The following is a 16,504-nucleotide window of genomic DNA, read 5'->3' on the forward strand; positions in this document are numbered from 1 at the left end:
CAGACATGTATATTAGGATTTGTGTCTCCTCAAAACATAATGAGTAAATATTAAAGCTGTCAAATTACTTCAATTTAGAATAGTACGCTTAATGTTTGTAGGAATGATTAGTATTTAAATATGAATCATTTTATCATTTTATACTTCCATAGACAGAAAGAACAATATTGCAGAGTACGTATTTAATTTTGTTTTTGTGTCCTTAACTCTGACATTTCACATTCTGATGTCTCAGTTCATAACTTCAGCCACATGGCTGTTAAGACTTTTTATAGTTAGGGATGCACTGAAACCGACCCTGGTATCGGGTATCGATCTGATAATGGTACCTGTGGTAATGGTAGAATTTTTATTTATTTATTTATTTATTTATTTATTTTAACTGCACTGCTACGTACATCTGATGCCACGTAATACTATGTAACATAAGCCTAGCGTATGCTGTTGTGCTAATGAACAGAGGACAGGAAACGACAGAGACCTGGACACATTTCAAGATTAATGACCTCAAAGTGAAGCAGACTGCAAACTGTACTCTGTGAAAGTATCATTGTGATACTATAGCATCTTCCATATCAACCACAATGAAGCATCACATTTTGCTCTGTGTTTTGTTAAATCTGTGAATCATGTCTTGCATTTGTTAGGGTAAGAAGAGTAAGGTGTCGACCAGCAGACAGACACAAGTGGCAACCAAGACTCTTTCCAAGGCAGCCTTTCTGCTCACAGTGCTGAGTGAGAGACTGGAGTTTCATAACCTAGCCTTCAGTACTGGCATGTTTTCATTGGAACTTCAGAGACCTCCAGCTTCCACCAAGGCCCTGGAGGTACACTCCATCCGTCTACATGTTCTGCAAACTGCTGCAGTTTAATTTGTTTTAAAGTATAAACATCCAGAGTATTTTTCTTTCAACATTTCAGGCTCCTGGTTTCCAGTTATAGAAAGCCACACGACCAAAAACTCCTCCTAATAGTTTTCTCGTAAATTTTTGTTTTCTGTCTTTAGGTGAAGCTGGCATATCAGGAGTCTGAGGTGGTTGCTCTGCTGAAGAAGATTCCTCTGGGTCTTGTGGAGATGACTGCTATAAGGGACAGAGCTGAGCAGTTACGTGACGGAAACTTCTGTGATTATCGGCCAGTTCTGCCCCTAATGCTAGCCAGTTTTATTTTTGATGTTTTATGCACTCCGGGTGAGTCTCAGCGTTGCATAATTGGTCATAATATTACCATTTACTCATTTAAATGATTAAACCACCGGCAGAACCTGCTTGAAGATGCCCTCTAGTCACATCAGATTTGCTTGCCTCGAACTAATGTGATTTAAACACAGTGATAGATGCTTGATTTTTCAAAGTCATCCGTGATGTTTTAACTATATTTATATATTAGAGTATATATTTTTAATCTTTGTCATTTGACCAATTAGACAGATAATCATATATGGCTGATGTATAGAAACATGCACTTAGTATTTTATATCTACACATTTTCCATCTATCTTTCTCTGTTTTTTCTTGTAATAGTGGTCTCTCCCACGGGTTCACGTCCACCTAGTCGTAACCGTAACAACGAGATGCCAGGTGATGAGGAACTGGGCTTTGAGGCTGCTGTTGCTGCTCTAGGTGGTATTACATGTAGTGACTCTGCACCCTAGTGTGTATCTGAAATATGTTCATTCATGTACTAAATTGGTCATACTGCTTACAGCAAGTGTGTTTTTGCTTTTTTGTGGGCAGGTATGAAGACTACAGTTAGCGAGGCAGAGCACCCTTTGCTGTGTGAGGGCACTAGGAGGGAGAAAGGAGACCTCGCTTTGGCTCTTATGATCACCTACAAGGATGACCAGAGCAAGCTGAAAAAGGCTCGTAATATTTTAGTCATTTTTAGTATTTTAGTTCTAACCTTCAGATGGTACTATGTCACATTGTTTAGGTCATTTAAATGTTTTGTTCAAATAAAGATTGACAGGTTGAACCAACTTACTGCACCACTCAAACAAGTTTCATATATAAAGAAAGTGATTTGAATTGATTCATGGTAACCTAAGCAATCATGAGAACGTTGGACTGTCCCAATTCGTCTTAATTTGTCTCTTTATTTAATAAGTAAATAAAAAAGTTGATATAAAAGTTAAGGTCGAGTTTGATTTTCCTTCCTTAGAAATGTCTGGATAAGTAACTAACGAGACTGAAAGGCAGCAAAAGTTCCCTTTTAATACTTAACCATTAGTGATAAGTTTGTGGCCGAAAATGAACAGTTAAAACAGTTACATAAATGTGTATGATTTGTTAAAATGCAACAGAGGATCTGCGCGAGAAGCTGAACTGGTTCGGATTTAGAGTTTTCTAAAGTACTCTGTTCGATGTGCTGAAATACCTTGCTGTGTCTGCCTTCTATAGACAATATACAGTGAAACCTATACATCCACCTTTAAATGACTTCTTGTGGTTTATTAGTGACTCCTTAAAATATTTATTCAAATCTATTTAACAAATTTGACCTTTTGTAGGAGAAACAGAACAAAATACTCAATGTACAACTCCTTAATAGTTTTACAGTCCTCTCTGAATGTATTGGAACAGCAAGGCCAATTCTTTTGTTTTTGCTATACACTGAAGACATTAAGGTTTGAGATCAAAAGATTAAGTTGAGACGATAGATCAGAATTTCAGCTTTCATGTCCTGATATTTACATCTAGATGTGTTAATGTTGAACGGGACACCCTTTGTTTGAATCAAAAATATTGGCACATTTGACTGACGGGTGTATCTTGTTGCTCAGGTTTGCCATGTTAAATTGATTGTTTAAGCAATGAATAGCTCTGAATGTCTACTATTGGATCGAGGCCTAGATGTTTGCCTGTGAAGACTGTATTTGTTGTTATAAAGGATAAACCAACATGAAGAACAGAGAGCTGTCTATGGGTGCCATACCACTCCTGAGCAGTAAGAATCAGAAAGCCAGATTGGAATTCGCAAAGAAATACAGAGATGAGCCACAAAAGGCCTGGAGCCAAGATTAACTTCTACCAAAGTGAAGGAAATGCCAAATTGTGGATAAAGGTCCAAAACATAGAAACTCATCAGTCAAACATGGTGGCGGTGGTGTCATGGCTTGGGCTTGCATGGCTGCTTCTAGAACAGGCTCACTAATCTTTATTGATGATGTAACTCATAATGGTAGCAGCAGAATGAATTCAGAAGTCTACAGAAAACAACATTGTCTGACTATTTGCAATTATCTGCCTAACTAATTGGGAGGAACTTCATCATACACCAATGAGACAGTGATCCAAAACACAAGGCCAGCACAACAAAGGAGTTTATTGGAGGGAAATGTGGAGGGTTTTAGACTGACCAAGTCAATCACCAGACCAACTGCGAATGCATTTCACCTCCTGAAGAGGAGACTGAAGAACAAACACAACTGAAAGAAGCTGTGGGACAAGCCAAGAAAAGCATCACAAAGAAGAATAAAATAGTTTGGAGATTTCAGTGAGGTTTTTATTGCAAGCAAGGGATATGCAACCAAATATTAAGTGTTTTAATTAAGTGTTTAACCTTAAAATAAATTAATTTTAATTTACTTCCAATACTTTTGCTCACCTAAACATTGGGTGGTCTGCCATCGATGATGCTATGTTATTTAAGACATCTAGAGGTAAATATTAGGAAATAAAGCTAAAATTCTGATCTGTCATTTCATACTCCTCTTTTGATCTCAAACACAAGTGCCTTCAATGTATAACAAAAGAGAAGACTGTGCATATTTTTTGACATAGCCTTTTACGGTTTTAGGAATGGTGTGTGACCTACTATATCTGCAGTCCAATTTCTAATAAATCGATATCTGCAATTTTAACATATTCGTACCCCTTTTGTCTACAGATTCTAGACAAGCTTCTTGACCGTGAGAGTCAGACCCATAAGCCCCAGACTCTCAGCTCGTTCTACTCGAGTAAGCCAGCCACAGGTAGCCAGAAGAGCCCATCCAAACATGCGGCACATGGAAGCAGTTCCACCAGTGTGTCCAAACATGCCGCGCCGGCTACGACAGGAGGTTCCACCTCTGTGCAAGGTGTTTCCGGTGGTGGGGCGGCTGGGCAGCAAGGTGGGCTGACGGGCACTCGGGTTCAGGGCACGGCATCAGGTGAGGCAGTCAGCGAGAGCCGAGAGCAAGGTGAGCAACACGCAGATCAGCAAAACACATTGCTGGCTTATGTTTTGTAATTTTTACATAATGTTTATTACGGCTACTAATTTGAATACTCAAGTATTTTTTATGTTGGTATTTGTTTCACTATTTAATATTCAGAAGCTTATTTGCCTTCTTACTCTCCACCACATAGCAATGAAATGATATTTCTCCAATGTACAGTATCTCACAAAAGTGAGTACACCCCTCACATTTTTGTAAATATTTGATTATATATTTTCATGTGATAACACTGAAGAAATGACACTTTGCTACAATGTAAAGTAGTGAGTGTACAGCTTGTGTAACAGTGTAAATTTGCTTGTGCTCCTCCACCTTCCATTTGAGGATGCCCCACAGATGCTCAATAGGGTTTAGGTCTGGAGACATGCTTGGCCATTCCATCACCTTCACCCTCAGCTTCTTTAGCAAGGCGGTGGTCGTCTTGGAGGTGTGTTTGGGGTCATTGTCATGCTGTAATACATGCTGGGATCATGCTCTGCTTCAGTATGTCACAGTACATGTTGGCATTCATGAGTCCCTCAATGAACTGTAGCTCCCTCGTGCCGGCAGCACTCATGCAGCCCCAGACCATGACACTCACACCACCATGCTTGACTGTAGGCAAGACACACTTGTCTTTGTACTCCTCACCTGGTTGCCGCCACACACGCTTGACACCATCTGAACCAAATAAGTTTATATTGGTCTCATCAGACCACAGGACATGGTTCCAGTAATCCATGTCCTTAGTCTGCTTGTCTTCAGCAAACTGTTTGCGGGCTTTCTTGTGCATTATCTTTAGAAGAGGCTTCCTTCTGGGACGACAGCCATGCACACCAATTTGATGCAGTGGGCGGCGTATGGTCTGAGCACTGACAGGCTGACCCCCCACCCCTTCAACCTCTGCAGCAATGCTGGCAGCATTCATACATCTATTTCCCAAAGACAACCTCTGGATATGACGCTGAGCACGGGCACTCAACTTCTTTGGTCGACCATGGCGAGGCCTGTTCTGAGTGGAACCTGTCCTGTTAAACCGCTGTATGGTCTTGGCCACCGTGCTGCAGCTCAGTGTCAGGGTCTTGGCAATCTCCTTATAGCCTAGGCCATCTTTATGTAGAGCAGCAATTCTTTTTTTCAGATCCTCAGAGAGTTCTTTGCCATGAGGTGGCATGTTGAACTTCCAGTGACCTGTATGAGGGAGTGTGAGAGCGATGACACCAAATTTAACACACCTGCTCCCCATTCACACCTGAAACCTTGTAACACTAACAAGTCACATGACACCGGGGAATGAAAATAGCTAATTGGGCCCAATTTGGACATTTTCACTTAGGGGTGTACTCACTTTTATTGCCAGCGGTTTAGACATTAATGGCTGTGTGTTGAGTTATTTTGAGGGGTCAGTGAATTTACACTGTTACACAAGCTGTACACTCACTACTTTACATTGTAGCAAAGTGTCATTTCTTCAGAGTTGTCACATGAAAAGATATAATCAAATATTTACAAAAATGTGAGGGGTGTACTCCCTTTTGTGAAATACTGTATATATTTTCAAGTTGTAAGCCATTTGGGATTCACATAAAAACACAGCTCTTCTGAGAAGATTGTGATTTTTAAATTATGTAGCACTTTATAACAGCAAAGACTGATCAGTGCTAAGGTCAAACAATCAAGGTGTCATTCAATCTACTAGAAAAACGGTGTATAAAAGGTTATGTTTATTGTGAGGGTTTTTTTTTTTGTTTTTTTTTTAACACAGTAAATCAAACACATTAAAAAAAATGCTGGTGCCTGCTGGAACAGAAAACACAAAGCTATAATGTTGTGGTACTGAAGTTGTAGATTAACACCTACAGAACTTATTTTTTTATTTTTAGTCTATTTTCTTGTAAAGCCTTTTTAGGGGTAACCCCCCCCCCCCCCCCCCCCCCAACCTGAAACAGGTATGGCTCTTATTAAATTCCTCACAAGTAAACAGGTTATATTTCGTGTGTATGTTTTTCTCTTAGTTTAACGAATACTTGTGAATTGGAAAGCTGGATGTAATATCAGGCTTGCTTTTGTTTTGACTAGATATTTTTATTGACTTATTTTAAAAAGTTGCAACAACTCTTGGTGTTCTTGCATGTGCATGGCCGATTTAAGTTCATTTGCTCATTATTGGGCTACATCATTAATACATTGTTGCCACCTGTTGGATACATTTTGAACTGCAGTAACAAATGGCAAACTATGAAATGTAAATATTGTTTTTAAGGCTTTGAGAAAAAGCCTATAAAAGGCTGTTATGGCCAACCCTCTTGTTTAAATATTTACATAGTACCTATTATTTACAAATATACATTTGGAAAATACTTCTGAAAGAAGACTAGTCGAAGAAAGCAGAGTTTATTTTGTGAATCCTAAGTCACCTAAGGAATGTAAGATTTTGCCAAATTTTCAGCTTCAGGAAAACAGAACTGGTGTGTAGATTACTGTACATAAAATTGCCTGCTTCTGATTTTCCTGAAGTGAGTGTCTTAATATTCAACTTTTATTTTGAACTCTGTTGACATTGGGGAACTGCTTCCTTTGTGTCACATAAGCATGAAATCTGGAGACTATGTAAAACAGTGTGTCAGGTTTAGATGTTTTAATGTGACTGCTTCAGAATAGTCTTTGACAGGTCTGGCCCAGAGGTACCATTTTTGAGATTTCCATTCAGTCTTAGCCACTATCTTTTGATTTTTACTTATTTGAGTGGGATTTTGAACGTGAAAGGCAGAAGGACATGTATGAAAAAATATGTTAAAAAGAAATGCTGACAGTCAAACACGTTTATGTCAAATGTTTCTTAGGCTGCTTGTGGCTTAGAGTTTTTTTTTTGTGTGTGTGTTTGTGGCAGATGGAGCTCCGTCATCCTCGTGTGAGCAGCAGAATGAGGTGGCTTCTTTTAAGCCCGAGGGCACGGTGCCCAGCCGCTTGGCACTCGGTGGCCGTGGAGCCTATGGATCACGCTGCTGGGGCTCACCTGTACGGCAGAAAAAGAAGCACACGGGTACGAATGCACACTGACGCAATATTCCTGCAGGCATCGTGAAAGAGTTGATTTTCTTTTAATGAATTCTACATGATAAAGGTTTCATATCTTGCATTATATCACGTTAGTATTATTTGTGACACGTGTTTGAGCGTTGGTTCTGCTGTTTTGTGCTTTCTCAGGCATGGCAAGCATTGACAGCAGTGCTCCTGAGACCACCTCTGATAGCTCCCCCACACTCAGTCGTCGTCCACTGAGAGGAGGATGGGCAGCGTCTTCTTGGGGGAGGGGTCAAGACAGTGACAGCATCAGCAGTTCATCTTCTGATTCATTGGGCTCCTCTTCATCCAGTGGGTCGCGCAGAGCTGGAGGAGGAGCCAGAGCCAAGAGCACTGACACCAGCAGGTGAGGCAAAAATACAACGTAAAGCAACTTTTTTTGTAGGACTTGTTTGAAATTAATTGATTTACAGGGGAAAAACTGGCTGGTTCAGTGCCTAATCCATGCAGCTTTAACCATAACCATCTAATAAACACATTTGAAAACAAAGGAGTTGACTCTCTCAAATTGCATTGGCTGACATTGAAAGTAGGGATCGACCAATATCGATTTTTTAAAAATTAACGATACAGATTATTTGCCTGTTTATGTGACTGATATAACCGATATGCAGAACGATATTTATTTATTGTTTTACTTCGGTTTTGTGTCACAATGATAACACCACTGAACAAACTTCTATTAATAACAGTTTCACCAATTTCCTTCCATACAAAACAAAACTCTTGTTTATACCCCTATAAATAGAAATGAAAGCTTTTAAAGAAAAGCTTTGAGGTGAACAGATTACGTGACTTCGTGAGTTTGTCCCTATTTCTTGGCGCCAAGCTGCTTAAACTCTACATATCAAGCATTTATTTAACACATCTTGTTTGTGTGTTAATGGCTATGTTAAAGTTTATTAGTTAAAGCAAAGCAAGTATACTTCACCTGTGCACACTGTTGTTGACTCTCAGATACAGTGCTGCAATGGCAGTCCTGCATGCAATTCTCAAAATGACCACAAGATGGCGCCATGTATCAGTGGATCTGATACTACAAAACCGATATCCGATTCTAGAAAAATGCTTAGATATCGGGAAAAATCTCTAATTGAAAGTGCAAATTCAAACTGATCATGTATTAGAACGTCCTCTGAATAGCCAACATACAGCCTTATTTAACCACAGACTAAATAGTTAGTAACAGAATTCACAGACAGATGAGGGGTCCATTATCTTGTTTCAGAAGCATTTTTGTCTGTCAGAACTGGGAATTTTGGAAACATTTAGGCTTTGTTTAAGGAATGTGTGTGGTGGTGCTGATATCTGTATTTTTTTTGTCTAAAGTATAGGTTTCTCATTTTTCAATAGATGTTATCTGGTCATTTTAAAGGATTATACATTGTCACTAAAAAATTACACACTGCTGACTTTTTTTTTTGGTTAAATTTATAGTTTATCTGTTTATTTGTGGTTAACTTATGTTATTTAAAGCTCAACAATTACGCTGCTGAATTACAGGTATAAAGGGCGTCGCCCTGAATGCCACGCTCCACATGTGCCCAACCAGCCATCAGAGGCAGCAGCTCACTTCTACTTTGAACTAGCCAAGACTGTCCTGGTAAAGGCTGGAGGCAACAGCTCGACCTCCATCTTTACTCAGCCTTCTGCTAGTGGGGGCCACCAGGGGCCTCACCGCAACCTGCACCTGTGTGCCTTCGAGATCGGCCTGTATGCCTTGGGCTTGCATAACTTTGTGTCTCCCAACTGGCTATCTAGGACGTACTCATCTCATGTGTCCTGGATCACAGGTGAGTGAAAATACATTTTTACTTAGATTAGATCTGCTGAGACTAAACATTTCTGTTTGCCACACATACTGTTTCTGTGTTCCTCAGGCCAAGCCATGGAGATTGGTAGTGCTGCTCTTAACATCCTTGTGGAGTGTTGGGATGGCCATCTCACTCCTCCTGAAGTGGCGTCACTGGCAGACCGGGCATCACGGGCCCGAGACCCCAACATGGTACGAGCTGCAGCTGAACTCGCACTGAGCTGTCTACCTCATGCTCATGCCCTAAACCCCAACGAGATCCAGAGGGCACTGGTGCAGTGCAAAGAACAGGTACATTAAATGCTGTTGTTGTTGTTGTTGATGATGATAAATGCTCCGTATTTTGTGTGGAGCGTCTGAGGCTTTAAAAAACTGCATGCTTGAAAGTTCTTGAAATTTGCTCTCTTTCCAGGATAATCTGATGCTGGAGAAGGCGTGCATGGCAGTAGAGGAGGCAGCAAAAGGAGGAGGTGTGTACCCTGAGGTATTGTTTGAGGTGGCCCATCAGTGGTACTGGCTGTATGAGCAGACGGTGGGTGGAGTTTCTTCAGCACAGAGGGAGGGGTCAAGCCGATGTGGGGCAAACGGGGGAGTGGCTCGGAGACCTCCGGAAGGGAGCTGCGGTGTATTGGAGAGCACCGTGGCCTTGGACTCTGCCGGCGTAGCAGCTGTTACTGCGGCGGTCAGTGCAGCCACTGTCGTGCCAGTCATATCAGTGGGCTCCACCCTTTACCAGTCGCACACACTGCCGGGCACAGCCATGGCCCATACGCCAGGTCTGCACCCCTATACCACTATCCAAGCCCATCTGCCTACTGTCTGCACCCAGCAGTACCTGGGCCATCAAATCCAGCACGTCCCCCGACCTACCGTCTTCCCTGTGTCCGGTTCTGCATATCCACAGGTAAATTGTAGTTGTTATTTTCTAATTAACTTACTTGATTGTATTTGAGTGGATTATGTTAGTTTGTTTATTGAAGTTGAACTCTAAATGTGAGAGCCAGAAGACTAATGGGTTGGTGACTTTACGATATGTTGATTTTTAAAAAAATGTATTGACAGAATTCGATCACGTATTACATGTTATTAGGAATATAACAACTGAAACGATTAAATTTATAAGATTGAAAACTGTCCGTGTAGCCATAGATCTCTTATAGTTGTAAATGTAATTTTATTTATTTATGTATGTTTTTTAAGAGTTGGCAAAGATGTAATCATGGTTCTGGAATTTTCTTTAGTACGGTTTAGGAGCTTTCTGTGTCTCTCAGGGAATGCATCCTGCCTTTATTGGTGCGCAGTACCCTTTCTCGGTAGCCTCCGGGCCGCATCCCCCCATGGCAGCAACAGCAGTCACTTTCCCCGGAGTCCCCGTACCGTCCATGACTCAGATTGCTGTCCACCCCTACCACACCGCCGAGGCGGGGTTACCCCTCAGTACTACTGTGGCAGGTGAGGAGAGAAACCATGAGCTGGGGGAGTGTGTGTGTGAAACAGAGCTGATCCAAAATATCTTTTTTTGGTTTGTTACAGAATCATGTATTATAGAATAATTATCATGTACATTTTTGTGATGGTTAAATGGCTACTCTTCCTGAAGGAGGGATGTATGGTCAAACATATAAAGATACCAGCAATATTGACTTAAGTCTCCATTGGAGAAGAGAGTGGACTGTTAGTGGAGCATTTTAGATTTTTTTTTCTAGACCTTAAACCTTTTTGCACAAACAGTTGCACCAATTGATTAACGGTTCAGGGAAACAAGTGGCTGTCAGAATGAATCCTGTGTGAAAATGCCATTAGAGACAGGTAGCTGTTTGTAGCTAGCCTATTCACTTTCAGATCTAGCACAGGCATATGACCTCAGTAGCACTTTGCAGAGCTCTAAGCCAAAAGCCTTTGCTGTTATCCTACAGCCAAACACTGTAGGTGTTTGGTTTGGTAAATTAAGTCTCTTACATTGCAGTGAAATTGGATTTGCTGCAAAAATTAATGCTGGTTGTCAAAGATAATTACTGTAGTAGGAAAAAATGTTAGATTTCCTCATATGAGGTTTCATCAGTAGGCATTTTCTTATGTCATCTATTTGCCTTTTCTCAGTCGGTGGGGTTCACTCAGGCTCCACCATCCAGGCCATTCAGGGGACATCTCTTCCTGGCCTTTCTTCTCAGCCACCTTCATTGGTCAGTGCGCCGTTCCCCATGGAAGATGATCAGCACAATCAGCCTGTCAGCCAGCAGGGGCTGCATTACCTGCACTCGGCCTACAGAGTTGGTAAGGAAGATTGTTATTAATAACACCCCCAGGTGTGGCTCTCCTAACTTCATATAGTTGGTTAGATCCACTCGAGTCCATCTGCTGCTGAATGTACTCAAGATTCACTTTAATATAATTCATTGAGTATACTACATGATGTAGAGAAGAGAATGTCACATTAGAGAAATATTGGGCGGCTTCTTTTTGACTCGTATCGTTTAAGATTCAGTAAATCTCATAACAGTCTTATGACTTATCCAAAAATGGATATCCCTTATGCTATACTGTACAGCAGCTGAGGGATTTAAGGAAGAAGCCATGCTGGATGGAATACATGCTAAACTGAGGGATCTTGCAGAAGTGGGATATCAATACATTTGTGCTAATGGTTAAGTTGCCTGTCTTTTTGCATTTTTATTAGCTCCTTGTTTTATTGACTGATGCTTTAAATTGTGCTGCTTCATGGGATTTGGGGGAGATTGGATGATATTCCAGAGTGTGCAGCACAGGAAATGATGTAATAACTTGACATAGCTTTGTAATTTACACTTCTTGGGGGGGGGTATAATTAAAAACGAGAAAGTAAATAAGAAGATTAAGGGAGGTGAATTTGGAGTCATGGTGTGGCAGTGATATGGATGTTAAGCCTTGAGAAATTTAAAACGTATGCATGACAGGTGTTTAATCACCATCCTGTGGGACGGTTTAGCAAATTAATAAGATAAATAGTCTTTGGTGTATGAGTAAGTGCCAGGTGGATAATTGCTGATGCAAGTGGTTATGTTCTCATGCAGGTATGCTGGCCCTAGAGATGCTGGGTAGGAGAGCTCACAACGACCATCCTAACAACTTCTCCCGCAGCCCTCCGTACACAGAGGATGTGAAATGGCTGCTAGGCCTCGCTGCGCGACTAGGTAACTCTGTCATGTTCCGCTCATATAGGGAGGAAAGAAGGATATAGAATCGTCTAATCAAGATCCTCACAAACAGATCCTCGAATTTTTAAATGCTGCCCAATTGTGTTGTATAATTTTCTGTCATGAAGCCTCATTCAACTAACCCTGAATATTGTTCGCGCTCCGTGTGTCCGTGTCTCCAGGTGTGAATTACGTGTATCAGTTCTGTGTGGGGGCTTCCAAAGGTGTGCTGAGTCCATTCGTGCTGCAGGAGATCATTATGGAGGCTCTGCAGAGGCTGAATCCTGCCCACATTCACGCTCACCTCCGCACTCCTGCCTTCCACCAGCTCGTGCAGCGCTGCCAGCAAGCCTACCTACAGGTGAGAACCAAACTCTCAACCTACTGTTGCCCAGTTAACAATTTTAAAGCATGTGCAGGAAAACTAGTTTGATTAGATCCAGGATGTGCTGGCAACACTGTCAACACTAGAGATCGACTGATATTGATGTTTTTATAAACGGTACCGATTATTTGCATGTTTACGTGCCTGATAACCGATATGCAGAACCGATTTATTTATTTATTGTATTTATTTATTTATTGTTTTACTACTGTTTCTGACACAGTGATATCAACACTGCTGCACTGAACAAACTGTTTTGTCAATTTCACTTCCTCCTTGCATACAAAACAAAACTCTCATTTATACCCCAGTAAATAGAAGGGTCTGAAAGAGTGCAAGAGAAGTGCACTGTTACTAAAGTGTCCTTTGAAAAGAAAAAAAAACAAACATTTTTTTTCTTTTTTTTTAATAAGGTAAACAGATTACATGACTGAGTTTGTGTCTATTTCTTAGCACCAAGCTGCTAAAACTTTACATATCAAGCATTTATGTGACATCTAATTTGTGCACTTAATGGATGTTATGGTGGTCCTGCGCGCAATTCTCAAAATGCCTACATGACTGTTCCGTTTATCGGTGCATCCGATATTACAGAACCAATAACCGATTATGGAAATCGATTATCGGTCGATCTCTAGTCAACATGGCAGCAGTTTGGGCAATGAAAGGGTAATGTCTTCTTTAAAGCAATGTTAAAAGTAACGTATATTATATATACATGTTTGGATATAGATTAGAGATTTAACCAGATATTTGGAATTTATATTTGGAATATCCAGATACAAATAAAATTACTAATAGGAGGTGCACTGTTAAAATGTTGTCCTAACCCCGCCCCGAAATCAGTGACTTGCTCCAAAATCCATTTACATTTTTGTAAAAATTTGATTATATCTTTTCATGTGACAACTCTGAAGAAATGACACTTTGCTACAATGTAAAGTAGTGAGTGTACAGCTTGTGTAACAGTGTAAATTTGCTGTCCCCTCAAAATAACTCAATACACAGCCATTAATGTCTAAACCGCTGGCAACAAAAGTGAGTACACCCCTAAGTGAAAATGTCCAAATTGGGCCCAAAGTGTCAATATTTTGTGTGGCCACCATTATTTTCCATCACTGCCTTAACCCTCTTGGGCATGGAGTTCACCAGAGCTTCACAGGTTGCAAATGTAATCTCTGTGTGTGTATGTATATGTGTGTATATGTGTATATATGTGTGTGTGTATGTATGTGTATATATATATATATATATATATATGTATGTATATGTATGTATGTATGTATGTGTGTGTGTGTGTGTGTGTGTGTGTGTGTGTGTATATGTTATTATATAATATAATAAAAAGTAGATTGTGATAGCATGTTCAGTGAACGTTTCTGATTGTTCTTGAATGTAATAAACCCTAAAAACTCAAATCTGAAAGAATATTATTAGGTGGTTATTGTTGTCAACTATAATCAGTTCTCTGATTTGTGTCATTTTGAAATATAGTTACTTAGTTTACTCTGTCACATTAGAAAGAGGTCCACAGAGCATCTGGTCGAAACCAATTATGAACTCTATTGATGTCTCCGAGTATCTGTAGAGATTCAGGAGTTGAATCAATTTGTGTTCTGCAAATTGCTACTTATTACAGCAGTTTGAATGAAAAATGACTGAGTTTTTATTTATTTATTTAATAAAGTATTTTCCAGTGTTTCCAGGAGCATAGCAGTTCAAATTAAATATTAGATATTTTGAGCATTAAACAGATAAGATGCATATGTATAACCTATGTATGAAGATTGTGCATGGGTCCTTGGAATTTCCCATGGAAATTTTATATGGCTGTTGTTTATGTGGAGGGGTTCTTTCCATATGCAGTTAGTTCTGCTTTGAATGACATTTAACATTGCACCTCACACACACTAAAAAATACTATTCGGTACTAGTTGTTGGGGTAGCAAAAAAAATGCATCAGCATACGGTAAAGTAAATTCTATTTAACAAATGTCTGGACAACTCTAACACACTGGTTAAAATGTGCATGATGAAACTTTTTTGTTCAATGGAGTCCCTTGTCTGGAAGATTTTCTTTCCTTTGCTGTAGAATGAGCTAATTTGAAGCTTTTTGATATTTAGTCATCACTTCAGGTCTTAAAGGTCTTTCGAAGTATTGCATTTAACTTGAGAATGCCTGAGACTACACACCACATATATATAACAAGTGTGACAGCCTTTAAAAATGCAGAAAGAAATTGATGGTGTTGCAGCAGGAGTAAAATCCGAGAAAGTTCTGCACAGTCCCTCTTGTTCCGTTCCAGCAAAACCGGAAGGACAGCGAACTGACCTTTCCATCTCTCATACCATTATGACAATTTGATGGCAAAACTTAAGCAATATTTCTGTGGATTGCTTAATTTCCCCTTCTGAGACAGCATGAAAGACATGGAGTATGAGTCAGACACGGAGTGTGAGAGACAGGGAGACGCTGCATGAGGGTGTTCTCGCTTGCTCCTCTGCCAGCAGCTTTCAGGCCACGGGCTGTCAGTGTGTGTTAGACGCTCTCTCATCAGCACAGCCCACCGAGCGAGCACACTCAGACTCCCCCTCGCTTCTATAAACACTATGCCATACACTATTTATATGCACTGAGGGCACAGTCAGAGGTGCTCTCCTCAGAATCTTAACTTGGCACATCTTAGAACCTTAGATGTGAAGTTGCCTTTTATAAAGGAAGCGTCTTATCTCTGGTCTTCACTGCTGAAAAAATATTAAACCACTGATTAAAGAAATGCGAACCACAAAAGACGGGATTGAAAATCCTCTCGAGCCTGACCGTTTAGGGGGTTGGTAATTAAGGTTTTTACACCTCTGTCCACAGTGCACGATTGAGTACTAGAGCAGGGAAGTAACCACAGCCATGCCTGTTGAGAGGAGGGGAACCTTTGTATTGGGAATTGTATTGATTTTAATGGAAACTGTAATGGTCCCTGTGGGTCTCTACTGGCAATTTGTTGCCTTCTATTGGTGGCATGTTATGTTTAGTGGATACCATTGAGGACTGGTAATGGTTTTAATGGTTAGCTGATGGTTTGTAATGGTATTTGTAGTGGAAACCATTTTCCAACAGATTTCTGTGATGGTTTCTATTGTTTTTTGTTTGTTTGTTTGTTTGTTTGTTTTTCAATAGGCGTGTCCTTTATAGAGAGTCTGAATTCTTACAAGCCACGAATAGCCGTTCGTTCCTTTTAGCCTTTCCTTTATTCAATCCAGAAATGTCTGGTGTTTCAAAAATTCCAGTCAACATATACACTGTGCAGTTTAAAAACAGCAACACTTCTTCAATAAAGACGGGCTTAACGTGCACCCTCAGGACATCCAATTAGTGTTTATTAAGAGTTACATGTAGTGAATCTTTAATTTACTATCCATCACATGTTGCTCTTCTCTTTGTTGAGAGCCTAGACTTGATTTCTTTGATGTTGCAAGCAGCAGCATGAGCTGTCTGACCCTCCTGCAGTATTACCACAGACACTTGTTTGTTGATATGCAGGAGAGACTGTGGTGCTAAATCACTCTCTCCCCATACGTGCCTGATTAGATGACGTGGCGTTCTCAGGCAGAAATCTTCCCTGACTGGCAGCGAGAGAATTGCTGTAGAGAAATATGTTCCATATGCTGTCTTCCTCTGCCAGTGTCGTTCCGTTACATTTTCTTTCCTTGTTTATTTGCCAGCTCATAAACATGCTGAAATTTGAGTCCTTGCATAGGGATGAGGAATCTGTGCAACTTCAGATATGATTTTGTTTTTGACTTCAGTGTGCAGAGATATGATTGTTTATACATTGGGATGCATCTCAATTTCT

General features: G+C 40.4%; 1 protein-coding gene across 2 annotated transcripts in view; it reads left to right on the forward strand.

The window, feature by feature from the left end:
- zswim8 (zinc finger, SWIM-type containing 8) overlaps positions 1 to 16,504 on the forward strand; it is a 50,752-nt gene that overhangs the window by 31,306 nt on the left and 2,942 nt on the right. The window contains exons 12-25 of one of the 2 annotated variants that reach the window (XM_017463566.3): positions 648 to 827; positions 1,007 to 1,190; positions 1,524 to 1,622; positions 1,737 to 1,861; positions 3,889 to 4,180; positions 7,089 to 7,241; positions 7,406 to 7,628; positions 8,786 to 9,075; positions 9,163 to 9,386; positions 9,508 to 9,999; positions 10,337 to 10,547; positions 11,196 to 11,369; positions 12,146 to 12,265; positions 12,451 to 12,629. In XM_017463566.3, coding sequence (XP_017319055.1) covers positions 648 to 827; positions 1,007 to 1,190; positions 1,524 to 1,622; positions 1,737 to 1,861; positions 3,889 to 4,180; positions 7,089 to 7,241; positions 7,406 to 7,628; positions 8,786 to 9,075; positions 9,163 to 9,386; positions 9,508 to 9,999; positions 10,337 to 10,547; positions 11,196 to 11,369; positions 12,146 to 12,265; positions 12,451 to 12,629 — 2,946 coding nt within the window. The remainder of the gene's footprint in view (positions 1 to 647; positions 828 to 1,006; positions 1,191 to 1,523; positions 1,623 to 1,736; positions 1,862 to 3,888; positions 4,181 to 7,088; positions 7,242 to 7,405; positions 7,629 to 8,785; positions 9,076 to 9,162; positions 9,387 to 9,507; positions 10,000 to 10,336; positions 10,548 to 11,195; positions 11,370 to 12,145; positions 12,266 to 12,450; positions 12,630 to 16,504) is intronic. The other variant, XM_017463567.3, reaches the window with a different exon arrangement.

Source organism: Ictalurus punctatus, chromosome 3 (assembly GCF_001660625.3).
Source record: "Ictalurus punctatus breed USDA103 chromosome 3, Coco_2.0, whole genome shotgun sequence".
Taxonomy (NCBI): Eukaryota; Metazoa; Chordata; class Actinopteri; order Siluriformes; family Ictaluridae; genus Ictalurus; species Ictalurus punctatus.